Here is a 22,731-nt window from a genome sequence, read left to right as displayed (position 1 = left end):
CAGTGCAGAGCCGTGGGCAAGAGGAACACAGTGGTGGGCATTTCTGCAACGCTGTTGCTTCATGGTTCCTCTCTTGGGGACACTCTATTTTGCCATCTGTGTCCTAGTCTCTTTTCATCTCCAGAAGTTACCCTGCATGCTGGGATTGGGACGGAGGCTGGGCCTGGCCCGGCTCTCTGCTCACAGCCAGGTGGGGAGCAGGCTCAATGTGAAGGGTAGCTCAGGAGAGTTTTCAAAGCTGAACAGAACCAGCCTTCTGCCAGCCCATCAGCAGCACCGTGCTGAGCCCCCACGGGGCAGGTATGGAGTAGTGCCACCCGTGGGGCCACCCTTTCTTACTCTTCACCTCCCAGGATGTCATGGGCAGGGGCTGGTGGGGTGAGTCCTAAGAGGGTAGGAGGAAGGGTGAGCAGAGCTGGTCCTTGCCCTCATCCATCCAAAGACACCTCCCCCTACCCCCCGTGGTCTGTCTGGGGATTCTATTCATGGGAAGCCAACATTCCTGGAGCCCACAGGGCCAGCAAGATCATCTCACACAGGCAGATCGCTGTCTCGCCTAATGAGAAAATGATGACATGGTCCCCAGCCCTGGGCCCCTGCCTCCCCAGCCCCCAGCGCTATAGCCTCTCCTCAGCACACACACCTCCTGCTTTGTGATATTGCTCTGCAAGTATGCCTGCAGGGCCTGGGAAGTAACCCCATAGGGCCCCCTTGCCACCCCTCCAGGGCCCTCCCATTATCAGGGTTGAGCACCTTTGAACTACCAGAGCAGCAAGGACTTCAAGTCATTAAGACCCCATTGCACCAGGTGCTGATGTGACTTCTTCTATTTCGTACACAGTGAATCTGTCTTCGTCCCCCTAACAGCAGAGCAGAATCCAGCAGGGCACTTGGAGAACGAGGGAGGACTGGCTGCGTGAGGAAGGCAGGACTGGCTCCCCCGTCTTCCCTGCACACCCCCACTCCGGGTTGACATCACTGGGGCCTTTGAAGAGCTGGAACTCAGGAATCCAGGTCTCCTCATGTGGATCCTGCCTCTGCCAATGCCAGGCCCTGGCACGTGAGAGAGGATAACTACAGCACTACAGCAGCCTGAGGATGGTGAAAGGCCATCCATGTGCAAGAATCAGAAGCTCTGCAAGTGACCATGTCCAGAGCCAGTGGGAGAGAGGGATGTGCCAAGCCTGCACCACATGCCTGCCCTTGTCTCCCACCCATCCCCATCCTGCCCAATCTGAGGACAGGTGATCAGAGGAGACCCAGGCCCTCTGTTCCTAGGCTGTTTGGGTGTCCAGATTCAAAAATATAAGGCAGTCAGAGAAGAACCCAGAGCAAGGTTATGAACTAGGTGGGGAGGAGCTGGCCAGGCAGTGCAGAAGTCACAGAAGCCTTCCAAGAGAGGCAAGCCTTCGAATCAGAATCTTAGGGTCTGAAGGGGTCACAAATGCTGCCTAAAACCACACATTATTAGACCAAGGAATCCCCTTGATGAATCCCTGCTAGAGAGCCACTGGTCCCCTACTTGAGTTCTTCCCCTAATGGGGACATTGTCATTTTCTCAGGCAGCCTGTCCCATCATGGGACAGCTCTGATGGTTCCTCCTTAGATGTCACTTCCTAGCAATGCAGCACTTTTCCCAAGGCTGCCCTTCAGGCACAGATCAAGTGTGTTCTACACCCTCCAGCCAGTGATGGTTCTTTGGAACGGAAGCGTGAACTCAATCACCCATTCTCTCAGAGCTGCGAATTCTCAGGCAGACCATTCCCAGGTCTCCTGCCCATCCTGGTGGCAGTGCAGGACCTGGGCCTGGGCATGACCACACTGTGATATCCCTATTCCCTGGGAGTGACCAGGAGCAACCACTGCCAAGAGCTCAGCACTATAGGAGGGTGTCCTTGGCCCACGAGAGACAGCCAGCTCCTGGAGGGCCCCTGTCCTGGGTCCCATGCTCACAATCTGCCTCGTTTATACAGACAACACAAAGAGAGCACCCATCCCATACCCCTCAGTAACGTGTTCCTGCCAGAGAGCAGAGCTGAGGGCAAAATCAGAGCAAGGGCTAGGTTTGAAGGGGTGGGTTTTGAAGGGGTGGTCAGGCTTAGGCAGGGCTGCAGGGGAGGCCTTTGGTAGAGAAACCAGGGGAGTGGCATCGCAGGTCTTATTTTATGCACCTTTTATATCTTTTCCCAAAGCATTTGAGGATTCTCCTATCAGTGCTTCTCAGACTTTAAAGTGAACTGCTTGTGGTACCAGAGAGAGATTTCCATGAAGCATCACTTTTCATCTGGGCTTCCTGGAAGCCATGGCAAGAAAGGAAAGAAGTTTACCAGCTCTTACTCTATGATAACGGAGACAGCTGGCTGTCATGAATAGGTCTTTTCCCTGATTCTGGCTTCCCAGGGAATCGATCAAGCAGATCTTACTATCAGATTTGCCAAGCAGACTGTGTTTTAAGAACACAGCAGGGCATTTTATGGAAAGGGGTCAGACTAGTAACCTTCATAGGGTAAATCTCTGATGCAGAGTCATAGTTCAGACAATACAGTGTCCCTGGTGCCCACTCTGGGCCAGCGCCAGGGTCAGTGCTCACAAGAGACCAACCTTTTGACACATACTGGCTCAGACACTAGCTGGCTAAAGCACCTCTGTCAATGGGGGCAAACTTGGAGCTGTGATGCTCCACTGTACAGCCCTGGGTGTCCAGGGAGAGGGCAGTTGAGAACCAAGCCTGAGCCACAGGAAGGGGCGAGGTGGATGTGTGGGCCGCAGAAGGGCCCCACCTCTTCCCAGAAATCAGGAAAGTCTTCTTGGAGGAGGGAACATAGCATATACAAATATGTTTATGTAAAGGAAGGGAGGTGCTTTGGGGACAGGAAGGTCAAAGCAGAAGGAGAGATAGGAGGGGTGGGCTTCCATGGCAGGGCAGAAGGGGTTCCCTCACTGCCCCTCTCCCCATGGCTGGTTCCAATCCTCAGAGAGGGAATGGTGGAGGTGGAATAGCACACTGCCTTCCCACTACTCTGATGCCCCCCAGGACGTCCCCATGTGAACCTGTCTTCTCTGCACAGTCTGAATCAGAGCCATGGGGATGCTCTGCTTTCCCCTCCTGCGCTGGTGCAGATGAGGAGGCCTGGACCCCACCTCAGGAGCACCCAGGCTGGGGTGTAGAGATGGAGAGGACATAGGCTCTGTCCTCAGGGAATTCTACCCCCAACACCCTCCAGGCCAGTCCAAGTGGGAGCCAGGGTTGAATGAAGGGCTTAGACAATTAGGCCTCTGATTGTCCACACCCACAGCCACAGGCAGGACACGGGAGAGGAAAGAACTGGGCAGCCTTGTGCCATGAGGTCTTGGGGGTCACTGCCCCAGCCTGGGGTCCCCCACTCGTAAACTAGGGCATCGTCATGGCCTGAAGGGTGAGTCAGGGCAGGCAAGCTGGTCCCACAGGTCCTGGGTTCTGAGACGTCCCCACTGACACATTCCTGGGGACACACCTCCTCTTCCTAGCCTCCTTTGTGGCAAAAGCCACTGATGACTTTCCAGAAAAGGAAATGGAAAATCCTTAGACAAATAAACCCAAGGTGTGCCTGCCTTAGTGAGGAAGAAGGAAAAAGTGCTCGGCATTTTCTGCGATGGCTTGGGGATGGCAGGAAGTAGGGTTTGCGAGAGGTGCTAGTGCTGGGTTGCTGTGCCCACCTGAGCGGGCCAGACAGAGGCGCTAATCCGTCCCTCTCTCTGGTCTGCTCATGCAAGAGAGGACTGAATTGAAGGAAAGGCTGGCCTCCCACACAATAGCTTGGGGGTATAGAGACCAGGACACTTGCAGATATTTCCAGAGCCCCCAAAGTCTCAGGAAGGTAGGAGAGGAGGGGCTCCGGAAGCCCCACCCTCTCCTCTGCCCTGCTTGGGGGCCTTCCAGAATCCCAGCAAGTCCTCCAGGAGCAAGGAGGAAGAACTTGAGCATCTGTCATCTGTTAGCTGCAGGACCTGGGCAAGCTCTCTGAGACTCAGTTTCTCTATCTGTCACCAGGCCCTTTAGTGGCTACACACAGTGCCTGCCACTGGTGGCCTCAGCCTCAGTCTCAGAATTGGTCACTACCAAGAGTGTGGGCTGACTGCTGCATAGGGGCACCTGGTCCGATCACGTCATTTCACAAACAGGGGACCAAAGCCCAGAGTGGAGAGGAAGGTCCTCATGGGGGCAGCCAGAGAGGAAGGCACTTATACAGCTGGCCCAGGAGCACCTACAGGGCCTGGTGAGAGCTGGGAAAGGAGAGGAGGGACTTGCTACTTGGGGGAGGGAGGTGGGTCTGGGAAGGTATGGGGACAGGGACTAACCTCCAGGGCCAGGGCACATGGAGAAGGCCCATTGGCCTCACTATACCACAGCATCCCACGTGGTCACACTTCCTGATGTCCGTAAAGCAGGCCTGCCCAGTCCCTGCACCCTCCCCTCCAGCTCTCGGCAAAGGAGCCAACATCTACTGGACTCTGACCAGGTGCCAGGCCCTGTTCTAAACCCTTTACAGTTTATCCTCACACCAACTTTATGAGGTCTATGCTGTTATTACTCCCATTTTACAGATAGGGAAACTGAGGCTCAGAGAGGTTATTTTGTGTGTTTGTTCTGTAACTTAACTAAGGTGACACAACTGAGAGGTTGGAGCTAAGATCTAAACTGGCTTAGTCAAACTCCATGTACAAGCTCACAATCACTCTGTCACCCTGCCCAGGCTCCTGTTCTCACAGTGCATGCCACGTAGCAGGTGCGGCAAGGATCCCCAAAACTCAGAGAGAGAACAGCAGGCAGACAGACTGGGTTTCTGACCCCAGGTCCAGGAGAGTCAGGGCCTCTGGCAGTAGCAGTGAAGGAAGGATGGGTCTTTTTCTTTTTCTTTTTTTTTTGCAGCTGGCCGGTACAGGGATCCAAACTGTTGACTGGTGTTACCACACCTCACTGTAAACGCCTGAAAGGATGGATCTCAATTCCGGGCTGGGAGCTAGCCTAGCTGCCTGATAGAGATTTCTCGTCCTCAGGAGATAAGCAGTTTCCACTGAGACCACAATGGCCAGAGCTGGGGTCCCAGACTCTGAGAACACAGCTGGGGACACCAAGTCTCCCCAAGGGCAGAGGCCCTACCCAAAGCCCCAAAGGACTGAAAACCTTCCTGCCAGCTTGGCTGTCTTCCACAGTGGACTTGGAGACAGCCAGGCCCAAGGGAGCCAGCCAGTCCAGTCCAGCTGGCCCAAGGTCACCAGCAGCATGAAAAACAATGGGCAGTGGGTCCAGGCATGGCCGGAGCCAGAACAAAGGCCTGGGCACTTCCTCGCATTGAGGCCCCCTCCTTCATGGTTTGCCAAGGCAGGCAGGAGAGGAAGCCTTCATCATGAGGCAGGGATGTTTTGCAAAGACTGTTCCCGGGAGAGCTACAGCCGCCAGTGCCACCAGAGGAGCAGACAGAGCGAGCAGCTGCTTGACGCTGAGATCTGCCTGCCAGGAAGCACGGGAGAGAGGGGGAACTTGAGTCCAGGCCCACGCATCCCCACCTTGCTCCCAAGGCCAAATCACTAACACGCAGTGTATTATCCATCTGCCCCTTCTCCCCATGGCCCAGCTCAGAAGTTAGCATCTTCTCAGATCTTCCCTCCACACTGTTGCCATATCAGCCTCCGAAACAGCTTGGACCCACCACCGCCCTGCTCTGAAACCCTCGGTGGCTCCCCAGTACTCACAGCTCAAGCTGCTTAGCCTGACATTCAAAGCCCTTCAGGACCCAGCCCTGACATCCTTAACCTTGCCGCTACCCCAGAGTCCCCACGTTCCTTCCCCCTGACAGCTCTGCCCCTGCTGACCCTCCTGGAGTGCCCTCTGCCCCTCCTGCCCACCTACTCTTCTTCAGGGTCTGGCTTTCCTCCTTGCCCTCCACAAAGCCTCCCCATTGCTCCAGCCCACACAGCTCCCCCTCCCCTGTGCTCTATGCCCCAAATAAAATCCACGAAGTATCTGAGCCTAGGAGCTTGAAGGACAGAGTGAGGGAGATCAATAACAGAACAATCCCTCCATAGACTGAATTCCTCGTGCATGGCCACCTCTGTTTGCACAATGGTCCTGATGTAATTATTAACAGCATCCCTCAGGTTCAGCCCTGTGCTGCTGCAGTGGGGAGGGGCAGGGCCAGGATGGTGCTACCAGTGCATGTCCCTTGTGCCTGGAGGGTGTCCCGAGCAGGCCACAGGGATGTGGGAGAGTGCTGTGCTTATCACCCAGGGCTCTGAGGGCTCCCCAGAGAAGTGGACTTCACTGAGTCTCACAAATGTCAACAGGCCTTAAAGCATAAAGTGCCAGATAAGAACCCAGGATCGCCCTTATCAAGGTGCACAGGAAAGGTGCCAGGTTTAATCTCAAGACCACACCCTGAACCAACGGTTTAGAGACCTCAGGCAGCGCCTCTCCCACCAACACCCAATGGCTGAGGCTTTCTGCCTGGATGCGGAGCTGGGGGGACAGGTGTGGGTAGGGGAGGGGCTACCTCACAGAGGGCTGGCTGGGACAGGTATATTGGGGAAGTAGGGAGGGTGGAACCGAGCCCAGGGGTGAGGAGACAGGCACTGTGTAGAGGTGTGTGTGTGTTTGTGTGCATGTGAGAACTGGGGGAGCCTGTAGCTGGGTGACCCATGCCTACCAAGTAGGATTGGGCTTGGGAAAGACAAGCTGACAAAAGTCTGGGGCTCACAGAGGGTGGGACTTGCACTTTCAGCCGGGTAATCCAGGAGGGCTTCTTAGATGAGGCACCTCGGGGATGAACTAGTGGGATGAGCAGGATTTGACAGAATGACACATGGAGCCCTTGACAGGTGGCTCTGGGAAACCAGATGGCAGGGGCTCAGGTGCAGCAAAGAACACAATGGAAGGCTTCAGGCAGAAGGGGCTTGCTGGGGGTGCAGCTGCAGTGATCTCAGGTGGGTGGGGCATAGGGCTGGAGGGGGAAATGGGGTGGGGAGGCAGAAGAGAGGCAGACTGAACTCACTGCCCACCCTTGGCCCTCCCCTCAGATTATTCCCTCCAGCCAGAAGACCTTCTGGTGGTCTGGTCTCCAGGAGACCCCTGTGAAAGAGAAATGTCTCAGGTGGGCTCTTAACGAAGGCTGCCTGTATGGGCCTCAGTTTTCCCATTTGTATAGAGAAGGGCTTCAGTGACTTCCCTGGAGGAACAGGGTGTTTTGTGGGAATGTGAGCAAGAGGCGGGATGAAGCGCCACAATCTAAGAGATAGCATGAAAGGAAGGGTCAGAAGGCCACCGCAGGCTTTGATAGCCACCAATCCCCTGATTGGCGGGGTCCTGATCCCTCTCAGTGCATACAGGTCTGCTGGGAGCACACGGCCCTGCCCAACATGCAGGCATGGGCAGCGTCTGCCCACTTGCCTGCCCACCCACCAACCCGCCCTGTCATCCTGGAGTTTGCATTAAGCAATCTCCATTATCGCAAATGCCTAGCATTTCTGCCTGGGAATTACAGCTCCCACAGCCCCATGAGGATTAGGCCATGATTAGGGAGTAGAGAGCACTCTGGAGGGTGGAGAGAAATACCTGCAAATAGACTTGGCAGCCTGATTGCCTCCTGCAACCTTAGGATCCCTGTCCACTAGGCCTCTGGTAGCAAAGACCATGAGCCGCCTTTCACTTCCATCCCCCCATGTCTCCATCGGCACCCTCTTCCCTGAGAGCCCCAGAGTCACCCCTCAGTGCGCTCCTTGCTTCTGCCCCACACGCCACTCCCCTGCCAGGGAGAGAGGTCTGAAGCAGAGCTCTGAGCAGCTCTCCTCCCCTGGAGGAAACGTCCCAGCCCCAGCCCATGGCTTAAGGCCTTCACCTGCTCACCCAGATGACACCTACGGACATCATGTCTCTCTGCTCTCATTGTCCCTTTCAGTTGGAATGGTCTTATGCAAGTCTCCACTTGTCAAAATCTTCCTTGTCCTTCAAGGCCTAGATTAGATGCTTCCCTCTCCAAGGAGCCTCTCCTAACCCCATGGAAATACTAAGAGCAAATATTTATTGAGTCCTTGTGATGTGCCAGACCCTGTTCTAAGCGCTTCACAATGTATTAACTCACTCAATCCTCACTACAACCCTGTAAGGTTGTTATTTTACAGACAAGAAAACAGGCCCAGAGAGCCTGTGTCAAGGGCTCAAGGCCACACACACAAGTAGGGAGCAGTGGGGTCAGGACTAACCTCAGCCCTCCGGCCCCAGTGTAGCTTCCTGTCGTACCCACAAGGCGCCCCCTGGCACATCCCTTCAGTTACTCATCTTGCGGACTACTCACGTGTGTCCACACTGTCTCCCCACAAAATCACAAGCTCTCGAGCATAGCTCCTCAACTTGAACTCTGATTCACCCAAGGATCTTGTTAAAATGCAGATTCTGGTCAGTGGGTCTGGGATGGAGCCTGAGACCCTGCCTCGCTAAGAAGCCCTCAGGCCATGCCGCAGCCTGAGGACCACACTCCTGGTCTGAGGACCACACCCCAGGCAGCGAAGCTGCAGACTAGGCCAGGGCAGAAGAGTCCTGCTGTCGCCATTGCTTGCTCAGCAGAGCCAAGGGCCCGTGGAGGGCTCTCTGAGATCTGGCCCTTCACCACTTCCGGCTCTCTCAGGAGGCTGGAGGCACTATAGCCCCTCATCCACCGCTAAAGTCTTTGGGTGGGCTGGGCCCCACTCCTGCCCCTGCCTTCCCTTTGGGCTCAGACAAGGAGACCTGGAGAGCAGTCAAGGGAATGTGGATGCACCCCTACCTTGGAACATCCCCATCGTCCCTCCCAGCCCTGGCCCAGCACTGACCCCCAGAGAATTCTTGCAGTTCTTCTGCAAACTGCTGTCCTTGCCTGTGCCGCCTCTGTGCCGAACGTAGAGAAAGGTGCATGGGGTTCTGCCAATGCCAGCCCACAGCTGTCCTCCTGTTGTGGGAGAGGGTGAAGCATCATGCTCCCATTGAAGAGGCTGGTGGCCAGTGAGGACATCTGTGGGGAGAGGTGCCAGGGTGCTGTGTCCCCTCCCCCAGCCATGGGGGCAGGAGGGGCTGCATCTCTTCTCCTAAAGCTACGTGAGGAAGGCTTCAGGAAAACTGCTTGGAAGCTTGTCGTGTCCCCAGAGTGTGGGACTCTCATCGGCATGACCCAGACCCCTCCTGGAGAAGGGGAAAGGTGAGAAGCTGAGGTGGCACTGCACCCGATGGTGGCTGAGCAGACAGGGCCAAGTGGAGAAAGGCCTGACCTGCAGAATTTGGGGGCAAAGATGTGTGGGTGCTTTGCATGGTTCAAGTGTGGATCCCGCAGAAGGAAGACTCAGGTCTTCTAAAGAGGCACTGGAGGGGAGGTGAGCTCTAGCAAGAGGGCTGCAAGCTCCAGACAGGAGCAGTGGGTGGAGGATGAATCGCCTGACTCCGGAGAGCACCCGGCGATGGGAGGTCCCTCACAAAGGAAGAAGCAGCACTCCGTACGTATGCGTGCAGTGGCACCAGACCTGCCCTCCTCCCCAGAGCAGCCAGAGGCAGCGTGGGGGTATGGGGAGCACTCCTGGGGCAAGGCGGGAAAGTGAAAAAGAGCCAGCCATAGCTTCCTCTCTTCAAATGGCCCCCGCAAGGGAGGGGAAACCACCCTGATGAGAGTTTGGTGTTAGTGGCCATTAGACTGGTCTCTCACTCCTCAAAATGCCAGACAAACAACGGAATCAGCCTGCCATTTCATCCAGAGACTGAGAAACAGCCAAGAGAAAGAGGATTCGAAGGGAAGCAGGGAGAAGAACAAAGCTGCTTTCTGGTCGTACTCTACTGAGCTCTGCTTGTTCCATAACCAGCCCCTGAGCACGTGGGGAGCAGAGATGGAGTCACTGAGCCCAAGCCTGGCCCTTGGGAAGCCACTCAACTCTAGGACACAGTTTGTAACCTTTTGTGGGGAACCTGGGGGGGTGTTATTCCAAGTTCAAGGCCATGAGGAAGGCTATAGACCCTTAACACATATGTACATGAACACAAAGATTTTTCATATAATGGAGGGGGTGAGGCACGGCTATGGACCCTCTGAAGCCTAGAAAACTGTGCACCCCAGATGGAGAATGCCCTCGTGGGAGGAGCCGTGGGCCTGTATATCATTCCTGCAGGCTGGATGGCAGTCCTGCAGACTCGTTCTAGCTCCTGGGTCTGGGAAAGGGTGGTTCTGGGCTTTGCTCATCTTCCATTACGGGAAAAGCTAGGCGAGAGGTGTCAAACTGCTCACTACCTGCATCTTGGCTTTTAGAAAAGTGCTTTTGTTATTTGTTGGAACTGGTCTTCTCAAGCAACGCTGGGAATAGTTTGTTTTCCCCAGCCCTGCCAAAGGGACCCTGGTCAGGAGGTTAAGTGAGTTTTATTGAAAAGCACATTTTTCCTTCCCGGGCTGATAAACAAGGCTGCTTCAGGGAAACCGACTTCCTCACTGGGGAGCTCAGCTGCAGCGGCCCGACCCGGCCAAGGAAAACAAATGCATAAACATTTCAGGGGTGAGTTTTATTGAAAAGCACATTTTTCCTTCCCGGGCTGATAAACAAGGCTGCTTCAGGGAAACCGACTTCCTCACCGGGGAGCTCAGCTGCAGCGGCCCGACCCGGCCAAGGAAAACAAATGCATAAACATTTCAGGGATATATAGGAAGCATTTCTGTGGGAAGCCTGCTGTGAATGGCCGCTGGAGTTTACACAGCAAACCCCACGGGGCCTCAGCGCAGTCTGGACAAAGCAGTCCCTGCCCTCCCGCTTTCCAGTCCGGCTGGCTCCTCCCTGCCTTGCCCCAAAGACTGACATGTGTCCAGTGCACAGGGACACAGGACAAGCTCTTTGGTTGTCACCACCAAATGCCAGTTTCTCCCCTCACTTACCTGGCACCTCAAAAGAAGGGGTCTCCTTTCAGCCAGCACTGCAGAGGGAACATAGCTCTCAACCTGCTTGTGTCCTGAGCCCAATAGGGGCACATGGAAGCTGGGGACAGGCTGGTGTCCAGTGTTCACGACTCCCCCAGGCCTCTTCCAGGGCCAAGGCAGACACAGGAAGAATGCATCCCCTGGTCCCCGTAGGTACACCCCCACCTCTGCACAGCCTCTCAAGTCACAAAGCATTCACTGGGCACAGGCAGGGTCTGGCACAGGGATGGTGGCTCCTGAGGGCTTTGCCATGGCTTCTCACATGGACAGCCACATGATGGAAACTCCTGGAGGCTAGTGCTCTGTTTCTGGGCTCCTGCACTCCATCCCAATCCTGTGAACCACTGCAGAGCAGCCCCTGTGTTTGGTTTCACACCTCTCTCTTTCCTCTTTACCAGTTGTGCAGAAAATGCATTTCTACATTTTCTTGTATTCCTTTTCAAAAACTGGCAGGAAAAAATGGAATGGGATGAACGAGGTTGAGACTGTACAATTTTCCCTCAAGTGGTTAGGGTGTCCCCATTCCTATCTCGTTCTTTGCTCTGGTGTGTGAGGGGCTCACGCCCACACAAGCTGCCCACTCCCATCCTATCGCCACCTCCCCCTCCCCAGCTGAGAGGCCCCCCCTGGAAGGCTCTTTCTCCCACATTGCCTTTGCCAGGCCCAGCCCACCCTCCAGGCCCACCTCCATCCTCATGGGCCTCACCAGGGATACAGGTCTGCCCTGAGTTGCTCCTGGACAGCACAGCTTATGTAGCCTGGTGCCTTAGACCTGTGCTGATGGTGAGCCAGACAGGATGGACCAGGAAACCCAGCCAGGGATGGCGCTGGACCAGAGGGCACTGCTTACCCACAGAGCCCCTTGTTAGGGTCCATCTCAGCCCACTGGCCTCCTGGGCTCTGAGCCCCTCCACCTGTCACCATCCCCATCCCAGCCATGATGAATGCAGACCTGGTTCTCCCTTCCCAACAACAGAACAAATGAGTCTCAACCCTCAACATGGGTTTGACTCTTTCTTTATAGAAAGCCAACCAGCAAAAATAACAAGTGCCCAGGGCCCCTCAGGCCCACACCATCAGAGGCCTTGGTGAGGGGGAGCAAGGGAAAAGCACAACAAAAGGCAGCAGAGACCCCAGTGGCCTCCTTTTGGTCCTTGGCAGTCTCAGCTAGCTGGCAGGGAACCACAGCAGCACACGGGCCCCCATCATGGTTGAGGCAGGCCCTTCATGGAAAGGGCAGGGAGGCTCTGGATGCTTCTGCAGCAGCGCTGGCCCAGGTGGGGGTGACACGGTCCTCGGAGACTTGCCCTGAGGCTTGGGGTTCAGCTGTCACCCCCATGATGAATGGTGGAGCCATAGGCTTACCCACATCCAAGAGTCACAGGATGGGGTCTGAGCCATTCCAGTTTACAGATGCCCCCTTCCACCTATGGGCAGAGTGACAAAAGAAAGAGAGTTATAGCTTCAGGGCCCAAACAGGAGCCCAAATGTTGCCCTCACTATGAGGATTTCCAGTTCCTTCCTGCCCTCCTTGCCCCTCCACACTCACACACACTGACCCACATGCCAGCCTTATCAAACAAAAATACACCCAGGGCCCTGGGGAGCAATGGGGAAGACAGAGGTGGCAGGTGATGCATTCATCCATGCCACCACCTGCTCTGTACCTGGCACTGCTGGGCCTCTGCTGATGGCAGTGACCCACACACACCTGCACCCAGCCGCTTCTCCAGCAGCACCTGATGGTGACACTTCAGAGGCACCTACGCAGACCCAGATACGGAGAAATCCTGGAGTATCCAAAGTACAGAAGGAGGTGTAGTGGCTGGAGGCCAGAAAGACAGGGACACAAGTGCAGGAAGGAGCTGGGAGCCAACAGGGCCTTATGAGGGTTGTGGGCTTTACTCTAAGAGCCATGGCCAGCCAGTGAGGAAGGGCTGTAAGCACAACAGTAACACAATAGGTTTTCTAGAAATTACTTTTTGAAGCCATAAGAAGTATAGTTAAACTGCAGCCCAGGGTTAGATACAATTTAATAGTAGTTCAGTTCCAAAACAAAAGTTATTGTAGGAGACATCATGAAATTTCTTAACACTTATTTTAATACAGAGTGCTAATTTTCTAAAACATCTCAGAGGAGTCACACTTATAGCAGATGGAGTATTTATGCAAAGTCTGGCATTAGGTGTGCTGTACATGTACTTATACCCTAAGGCTATCAGAACTAGGACACAGATGTCGCACATCTGAACAGTAGGACTACAGTGCAGAGTTTGAGACTGGGATTTACAGTAAATGTTTTCCAAAGTGTGCGGTTTGGGGAGGGAGAAGACATCTTGTTTTCAAAATCTGAAGTTCTCCTTCAGGACTGAAGTCAAAATCCTAACTGCTACAGAGGAGGAAGAAAGGGGAGCTTTTCTTGCTTCAGTTGTACTCTGAACGGGAGAGTCTAGCAGCCCTGAGACTGGAGCTGCAACGGGGAGGGAGTGAACAGTTTCTCCCAGGGTCTCAGTGAAGCATTTCCCAACAGAATGCTTGGAAGCACCAGCAGGTTCCAGCAATGGTTCCGTCCTCATGGCATGACCTAGTCTCCCGCTGAATTTCCTTCTCTTGCCTTTCTCAGAGTTCTACTCTTTGTCTTTCTTCAGGTCTGTGCTCTGCTTCAATCACTGCGTCAATGTCTCTGGCTTTTAGCTTAAAAGTGCCCCTTCCAGAAGAAGCAGGATTCCCATTCACTCTGATCTTCCAACTTACTGGGGGGTTGTTTTGTTTTGTTTTGTTTTGGTTAGTTGCAACTTCTTGGTATCTGTAGAGACTGTATTTTACCCTGTTACATATTTTGTGCACTTGACACCATTCAATTTCCCTTGAAAGGAGCAAAAAGATTTCTTGCCAGCTGAAGGAAAAAAAAAAATCTTAGCAATTCTGTGCTTCCTGCTCCCATAGGAAGGTTTGGTTTAGTGTGGAAGATGGTGTTTGCATACAGTCCATCTGGGAACAATCCATACTGCATTCTTCTCCTAGCTCCACCCAGGCACTGTGAGGGTAGACCTGCCATAACCATTGGGGAATGTGAGGGTGTAATGTCCTTCATAGTCTAGACACAAGACACAGCCCTGCCCTATGCTGTGCACCCAAATCAACATCCAAGATATTTTGATGTGTCCATATATGTGAACATTGAATTGTATCTTCTTGTTAAAACACTCAGAATAAGGGCCAACCCTGTGGCTCACTAGGGAGAGTGCGGTGCTGGGAGCACCGAGGCCGTGGGTTCGGATCCTACATAGGGATGGCTGGTGCGCTCACTGGCTGAGCGCAGTGGAGGCGACACCAAGCCAAGGGTTCCGATCCCCTTACCGGTCACAAAAAAAAAAAAAAATCACTCAGAATAAAAGGCTGGAGTGGGTGGATGATGGAAAACCTGCTCAGCCATGAATGTTATACTGTTTTGGGGAACTGTTTCCAAAACAATCTCTGCATTCTTTTCAGTGTCATTTGGTGATACCCAGCAATGTTGAAAGATCTCACCCAAAATGGAGTTGTATGACTTTTTGGCAACCAATCTTTTCCTTCGTGCATGAAAGGCTGAGAGGTACCATTGCACCACCAGAACCATCTGGTTCCTGGGATCTTTCTGGTCATAAATGCTCAGAAACAGCTGGACGTGCAAAAATATCTGCATACGGTTTTAGAAGAGATCTTCTTTCAAGAATAAACGTGGGAAGAACTACCTTAGTAAGAGCCATTCCTGGCCAAACCTGTGACAAGAGGCACATGATCACTCTCCTGCTTATCCACAGACCCCACCTCCCCTCATCATCAGTCTCTTGATGGGAATCAAAAAAGTCAACACTTATTTCACAGGACGTGGAGGGATTAAGTGATTCTATGGTATATGGGCACTCTGGACTATTTCCCAAGCTTCTGTGTCCCAGGCAGATCGAGAAGAATGTGTTAGGTGCTTTGGGGTTGAGCCACTTTGATGGAATTTGTCCACTTAACAGCATTCATCTTCACTACCTGAATAAGAGACACTGGGGCTGTATTTGACGACAACTTGACATGGCTTGGAGAAATTAGACTGCACCTAGGTGGTGAGTGCCTACTGCTGATACTATTTGGGGATGGAGTCTGATGATGTCCCAGGGTGGCTAATACAGGTCCAACCAGCAGGGAAAATGGCCACAGCCCCAGCTTGCACCACTGAGCAGGTCCTGGAGTTAAGGCAAATTGGGAAGGCACTGTGCTGATCCCAGGTTCCCCGGCACTGGGCTGGCTGACCTATCGCATCTAGGGGGTTAATAGTACCTTAGCAATCTGCAGCAAAACAGTGCAGGGTTTAACTAATTCTCCTATGCTATTTGAGATTTTCAGTTTTCTTGCTCTATCCATTATCTTTGCAGTTTTGAAGCATGTCATTTAAAAGCTTTCATTGTTCTATTAAGATTTGTAGGTAAGCATGGAAGTCTTGGACACTAGGAACACATCCTCATCATACAAGGCAGCAAAAGGCGGGCAGGAAGGAGAGTGACATTCCTGCCCCCAGCCTGGTCCTCAAGGCCCTTCACCCTTGCCCCTCTCCATCCCTCCCAGCTTTCACTCTCCCCACTCTAACAGTCAGACCAACCGGAATTCCTCCAGTGAGCTCCCAATTTGCAATCCTCTTGGATCCTCTCAAAATGCTTCAGTGTAGTAGTGAGTCATACTCATCTGCTGCTAGACAATATCCGTGTCACACCACAGTCACTGAGGCTTACTGTTAGGTTGCTGGGTTTGTGCTTGGTTTTAAGGCATTTTACAGGGATAACTAACTCTTCCCATCCCAACAGGTGCAGATGCAGGGAGAATACTGGAAACACCAGAGAGGAGAAGTTCGCAGTTATGATGGAAAATCAAAGCAGAGATGTTTTAAACATTGAAAGAGCTGAGACATGCCAGATATATGCTTATATGAATCATGCCCAGCCACAATGGGTCTGAAAGTCTATGAGTCAATTACAAGGACAAGTAAAAAGAGCTCTGCATATGCAAACACCAGCAATCAGGACAGGAAGAGGAAGGGAAGGATGAGATGGAGATGCTTTTGAGAGGACAATGCAGGGACAGCATTGACACCCTGGGCTCATGGCCTGCACAATTCCTTGTTGTGGGGTCTGTCCCATGTATTGTGGGATGTTTAGCACCCTCCTCCGGCTGTGACAACTGAAAATGTCCCCAGACATAGTCAAATAACTCCAAGGGCACAAAATCAACACCTGTTGAAACTTAGAGGCTGAGCTTGGTGAAAACACCATGACCCCTTGAGCTCAAGTCGACTCAACATCACAAAGAGGGACATGTCATGGCTGCAGACGAGACCCATCCCCCCAGAGGCAATCGCTGCAACAGAGGGACAGTTGCCTGCCTCAACAGATTTTCAATGTGGATGAATCTGGTATATTTCATGGTGGGGCCCGCGCAGGGGCAATGCCTGACAGAGGCTGTCTCAGCGAAAAGAGGGCAGCCTGGTTTCGAAGCTCCTGACTGGTAGAAATAGGTCCAGGGATTCTTCTCACTCTCTTGGACTTTCCAGACAAATAGGCCTGTGCTCCAGCCATTGGGAACCAGGAGCTACTCTAGAAGGAGCCACATGGGCTACGCTTCCACTGGGGGCCTCGGCCCGTGCAGTGCCCTCCACCTGAAGCAAACATCCTCCTCCCCGGTCCGCCATCCTTCAGGATCAGTCCTGGATACCTCCTTGCAGAAGTGTCCTCCGTCCAGGCCGTAGGCAGTCCCCCTCAGCACCAGGCCAGGCTGGAGAGCAGAGCTGGGCTCCCAGGGGTACCCCTCCATTCCAGCTGCTCCTCTTGGCCACCTGCTTCTGGAGCACCCCACCCTCCCAGCATCCCACAGGGAAAGCCTGGTCTTGGTTCACACTTCACTCTCCTGCCCTTGAATCCAGGAAGTCACAAGGTCCTGCCTGCAGCCCACTGCCACTGTCTCTCAGCCCCTCCTCTCAGCCTCCTCCCAAGCTCTCACTCTACTTGCCACCACCTGATTCTGCCTCCCCCCACATGTGCAGAGCCCCAAGGGTCTCCAAAAGAGAGGGAATGCTTCAGCGGCTCTTCTCAACCTCACAGCAGCTCAGGGAAGGGATCATTGTTATGCCCAGTTGACGGGTGGGGAAAATGAGGCCCAGGGCAAAATCAGACTTTCTGGAGTTCATGCAACATGACAACTTTAGGCCCATGCAAGGCAGGTGTGTGCAGACAGCAGGACAGAACAGTGGGTGTGGACACGGGCGGCTGCTCCTGCGATGGGAGATGGGGGTGGTGCTCTGCCCCAGCCTCTCAGGGGCACTGTTCCCAGCTAGAATTACAGTTTCAATTTCTTCTCTGAGCCTCCAAACAGAAACATCTGCGCCTCAGCCTCAGGCTCCGGTTATGAGTTCTTTCCTCTTCTCTCTGAACTGTTGACAACTGTTTCATTTTCTCTCACTCGAGCTAGCCTGGAAGCCTGACAGAGGTCACTGTGTGTGTCTTGTTTGGAAATGACCACAGATGGCTCCGGTTATGAGTTCTTTCCTCTTCTCTCTGAACTGTTGACAACTGTTTCATTTTCTCTCACTTGAGCTAGCCTGGAAGCCTGACAGAGGTCACTGTGTGTGTCTTGTTTGGAAATGACCACAGATGAGTCTGTTTTTGCTGAGGTGGTTAGAGAGCAGCAGGGGAGGGGATGGGGGGACAGACCCCACATTCCTGACATGAGCAAAGGTAACAGGAGACTTTCTCAGGCCGAGACGTGCATCATACCAGAGAGCAGAGAGGGCACGGGACCCGGGGATGGTTGGAATTAGGATGTTCTTCTCCAAAGGCACAACCAGCCGTCTGGGCTTGTATGATGTCACTACAGCAACAAAGCCAGGTGGTGGGAAGTCACACTGCCTGCTCAGTGACCTCCCACTGGGCTGGGACAGCAAGGGCCTAAGCTCCAGGCTCTGCACTGCTTGTGACTTGAGGTGTGGCTGGAGACCCCTGTCTCCCCATCTGTAAAAGAAGGAGCTATATCTGGTGTGTCCAGGGACCTTTCTGCAGATCCAAGCAAGTCTCCAGATGGCCAGCTACATGGAGTGTCCTGTTCTGGATCAGGTGTGGGATGGGGGTTCTTGCAAGGCAACAGAGCTGGGTCAGAGGGTGGACAGTGCATCTTCCCCTGGATCAGAACAGGGTTGATTCTGAACTTAACTTCTATTTGACTGTGAACTCTCTGAGAGCAGGAACCAAGTCTCATCCATGGAGATCAGCCCAGGTGCTCCATGAGGGTGGACATGATGGGATGGAAGACCCACCTGCCCCCAAGGTATGTCTGTTCTACCACCAGCCCAGCCAGCAGAGTGGACAGGATGGCCCTGAGTGTTCAGTTGCCTCTCAGCCAGTGCTTGGACTCTGGTTCTGGCCTTTGAAATGGCCTGCACTTGGGGCATGGCACTACGTGTACCCCTTGCTGACCGGGCAGAGTCTTCCCAGCAGCAGGACTCACCCCCAAGAGGCAGGACCCAGCTCCAGAGGGTCCTCAGTGACCTCGCAGGCCACTTTCCCAAGTTTCTCCCTTGGAGCTGTTTGAGAATCTGGGATGAAAAAAAAAAAACGCAGAGCCTTTGTAATTCAACACCTTGGAATAGGATTCCAGGAGCTGGCCTGCTGTTTCCCATTACAGTGGATGTTATCTGATGGGTACTGAGCCGGGGAATCCAGTGTTCCCACTGTCCACTCATCCACTCAGCTTTTCCGGGAACAACGTTGGGAAGAATCTAACTGCATTAACTGCCCAGGTGGACCTGCCACAGCGGGGGGGACCAGGGAACTTGAACAGGCAAGAAGTTGGTGCAGGAAAGTCCTAGCAGGCAATGGAACACTCATGCCCGGGGACCTGGGAGCTGCCAGGAAGAAAGCACCCCTGCCGCCGTGCATCACAGAGGGCCAGACACGGGGGTCAGCGCCTCCCCTGATGCCTGACTCTCATAAGGCAGCAGGGAGGGAGGAGGGGAGGGGAGGAGCTACCGCACCAGTTACTAGAACAGTGTTCTCAAAGTGTGGTCTCAGAGCAGCACCAGCAGCTGGAAACTCTACAGAAATGCAGATTCTCAGGCCCCACTCTGGACCTACCGAATCAGAAACCCCTGGGGGTGGCGCTCAGCCATCTGTATTTTAACATATCCTCCAGGTGATTCTGATGTCCCCTAATGCTTGAGCACCACAGCTGAGCCATAAACAGATACAGGTTTCCCTCAGCCACTGGGGAGCTGGGTGGGGTCTGGAACAACTAGAGTCCCCACTCCAGATGTCCCTAAACCTGTATGCTGTACATATTTTCCATCTGCGACAGGAGGTGCCGGGGCTGGCAGTGGAGAGGGGCAGTGGAGAGGTTTGGGGGTGGTGGGACACCCCCTGGGAGGGGAACAGCAGCACAGAGTCAGATGGAGGCCTACAGCAAGGGTTCCAGGGGTCCACGGGTGAGCAGAGGCTGTGCCCCAGGTGAGTCTGGAGCCCTGCTTGGCAGGAAGGATGCCCTATGGCCTTTCACGCCATCCTGCACAAAGTGCCAAGGCCGGTGTCACCTCCTTTCCCCACCACCACCCTTCTCTCATCACTTGGAATGACTGGCCCTTTGTACATGAAAGGAAAGCGACCTGCACATGCCCTTAATCCTCCCGACGAAAGAAGCACTGGCACATGACCCTGCAAGAATGCTTTGTCCCTGGCCAGGGGCGGGCAGGCGGATAGACAGATGGATTGATACATGGACAGGGCATGATGAGGATATCCTGTATCCTCCACTTGCCTTCCTGGTGTCTCCACTGTACACAGGGAGTTCTCTCTCGGTCTCTCTCTCTGCAGCTCCATTCAAGGGCTGGCTTGCTGCAGGTGTGCCACCTGGATCTCAGGCAGTCAGAACTGCAGTGCCTTGGGCATCTTTCACATCCCCCACCCTGATCCCAACCATTTCACAGATAGGGAAACAGAGATTCTGCCTGAGGTCACAGCAAACCATGAGAGGCTGAGACGATAATAACAAGAGCTAACACTACAAAGCTGTTAGTAATGTGCCAGGCACTCTTCACTAGAACCGTGTGAGCCACGTACTGCTGTTACCTTCATTTTGCAGATGACAGAGTGAGGTGTGGATGGGAAGTCCAGTGGGACACAGCCAGGAAGCAGCACAGCCTGGCTCCATGACCTATACTCAGAATGGCTAGCAGTTCTGCCACTTCCCCAGAGGAAGGGACTAGAATCCAGGTCTCCTCCCTCCCACTGCACACTGAGGCCAACAAGTCATTACCCAGAGGCTTGGTGAGGGGCCAGCAGAGCAAGCTGGGGGTTCCAGAGAGCTACAATCCCACCAGCCCCCCCGAATGCTGCCCCTAGCCCTGGAGCATGGTCAAAGAACCCATTGGGGAAGTGAACCCCAACCCGCCCCACGGATTGGGCAGTCTCCTTCACTGGCCTGAGCCTCAGCCTCCTCTTAAATACAGAGGGGCTGGATTGGAGGAGTCAAGGGTCCCCTGCCCACCGCTGAGGCTCCAGGCACCTCTGCTTAGTGTGCTGAGTGGCCCAGACCACTCCTCCCACCTCCTCTGGATGCAGAGGTGCTGCAGCTCCTGGCAGCCACTTCCCCCACCCCTGGTTGGGCTAGCCCATCCCACCTGCCAATGCTGCTCAAGCCTGCTCCACCTCCACCAGGAAACATGCCTATTCTTCCTCCTTTAGGCCTATCTGGTGGCTGCTGCTGCCTTGGGGGAAGAGGGGCCTTAAGAGGCACCCACTTCCCCCGCCCCACCCCATGGGGACATCTCAAAAGCTATCTGAAGACACACTGCCATGCAAATCCCGCACTCCTCTACTTGGGCCACAGTGACCACAAGTGGGAATCCTGCTTAGGCACAGCCCCAAACACTGTATGTTTCCAATCTGTGGAGTCAGGGCAATTCAGGAACCATCCTCTTGCCTGCAGGCCCGACCATCCCAACCACCGCACCTCCTGGCCATCCAGGACGAGGTTCAAAAGCCAGAGATGGGCCTGACTCACTTGGTTCTGATGCAGAGCTCGAGGGGTGGGACAAGGTCATTATCTTTGTCTTCAGGGATGCTCTGGGTGGTATCTGGGGAGGAGGGAGAGAGAGAGGCACATACACATCAACCCAGGGCCCCACACTCCCCGTGAGGTCAGCACGGACATATGTAACTCTGGGTCCTGACCCTTCTAGTACCTATCCCCTCTTCTCCATCTCGACTAGATTCGTCCCCATTCCTGTCCGTCAATTCTCACCTGCACAACACACTGTTCTCTCACCTACAGTCTCTACCCCACCCCTGTGCCCCACTTCAGCTGCCACAATATTCTTTCTTACAACACATCTGATCTTATCACTCCCCTGCTCCAAAATCTTCCATGGCTCCCTATTGCCTGAAGAATAAGTCCAAATTTGTCAGCATAGTATTCAGGGCTCTTTTCCATGGGGTCTCAACTTCATCTTACACCCTAATGCCATCAGTTGGTCCAAGCCCAGCTATGGCCCTTCCTGCAGGAGGGCCCTGCTAACATTTGCTCTCTAACAGATGAAGCTCACGTCTGCATTGTTCTCTGACTATCCCAAGAGGGCATGTTAAGGCTGGCTTCTGTGGACAGCCTTGGAGGTCCCTGAGGATGCCTGGGGAGGTGGGGAGGGGGCGCACCGATGGTCAGCCGGATCTGCTCCTGCTGGTTGGCCAGGCCATCGTAGTAGTACAGGTCAAAGAGCCTCTCGGTTTTCCAGTCTCGCAGGAGCTCCGGCTGCAGGCTGAAGAGGATGCTGAAGTGGCTCTCACTGCACACCACCCAGATGGGGAACCTCGGGGTCTTCAGGAAGCAGCCGACCTGGATGAAGGAGAGGCCTAAGGCCAGATGCCGTGGCAGGGAAAGAGACCAGGGCATTTTCTGTCCAACGCAGAACAGAGCTGGCCTCAGAGAGACCCTGCTGGGATCATGTCTGTGTCTGGTGCTGGGAGCCCCCATGCTGCTCAGACCCCAGGCCTGTCTCTCAGCATCATCCCTGTCCCTGCCACCTCAAGGGGCCTCTGCCATGCAGACCTGAAACCTGGCATTATCCCTCCCCTTCACCCCACACTTCGTGGTTCCTCATGCTGCACATTCTGCATCTGAAAGCTCCCTCACCCATGGCCTCTGCTCTTCAGGTCTACTCACATCTCCCCCCTCGCCTGGACCCGGGCAATGACCTCTCAACCAATTCTTCTCACGCTCCTCAGACTAACCCAGCTCTTCAAGGCCCCACGCCTTCACATTTGTTGTCCAGTGGTCTAGAACCCTCCACCCCTTAGACAGCCAGCACCACCCAAATTACCCAACCAGGGAGCAGGGATCACTTCCTCCTTCCAGCTCCCAGGGGGCACTAGGTACCCACCCACCTCGACCACAGCACCTCACTCCGCCTCTTGCTCGCCAGACTATACCCTTAGCACCAAGGGCCCAGGGTATAAGTGAACGTTTGATGAAGGTCCTTGTGAATTAAGTGGGACTTGAACTAGAACTATATCTCGAAGACAGATAGGATTGGAGCTGCAAGGAGCCGGGAGGAAGAGGCCTGGGTGAGCAGTCTGTGGGTGACGGCAGGAAGGAGTGGCCAGAGAAATTCAGGGCACAATGGGGCACTGAGGACAGGCAGCGGAGGAAGATGAGCTGAGGCAGGAAAAGGAGTGAGAGCTTTCTTCTGATGAGGGATTCCCTGGAAAGTTCTGAGCAG

The 22,731-nt window shown here is 54.1% G+C and overlaps 1 protein-coding gene and 1 pseudogene across 1 annotated transcript in view; both read right to left on the bottom strand.

Annotated features, from left to right (window-relative positions):
* Positions 1 to 11,953: 11,953 nt before the first annotated feature.
* Positions 11,954 to 22,731, bottom strand: part of FAM188B (family with sequence similarity 188, member B) — a 119,218-nt gene continuing 108,440 nt past the window's right edge. The window contains exons 16-18 of the mRNA XM_008584917.1: positions 21,668 to 21,848; positions 21,021 to 21,093; positions 11,954 to 12,379 (exon numbers count right to left, since the gene is read on the bottom strand). Coding sequence (XP_008583139.1) covers positions 12,331 to 12,379; positions 21,021 to 21,093; positions 21,668 to 21,848 — 303 coding nt within the window. The 3' untranslated portion in view covers positions 11,954 to 12,330. The remainder of the gene's footprint in view (positions 12,380 to 21,020; positions 21,094 to 21,667; positions 21,849 to 22,731) is intronic.
* LOC103600624 lies at positions 14,320 to 15,565 on the bottom strand (annotated as a pseudogene).

This window comes from Galeopterus variegatus, unplaced genomic scaffold (genome assembly GCF_000696425.1).
Source record: "Galeopterus variegatus unplaced genomic scaffold, G_variegatus-3.0.2 Scaffold3405, whole genome shotgun sequence".
Lineage (NCBI taxonomy): Eukaryota > Metazoa > Chordata > Mammalia > Dermoptera > Cynocephalidae > Galeopterus > Galeopterus variegatus.
Note: the sequence above shows the minus strand (reverse complement) of the source record. Positions and strands in the feature narration are given on the sequence as shown.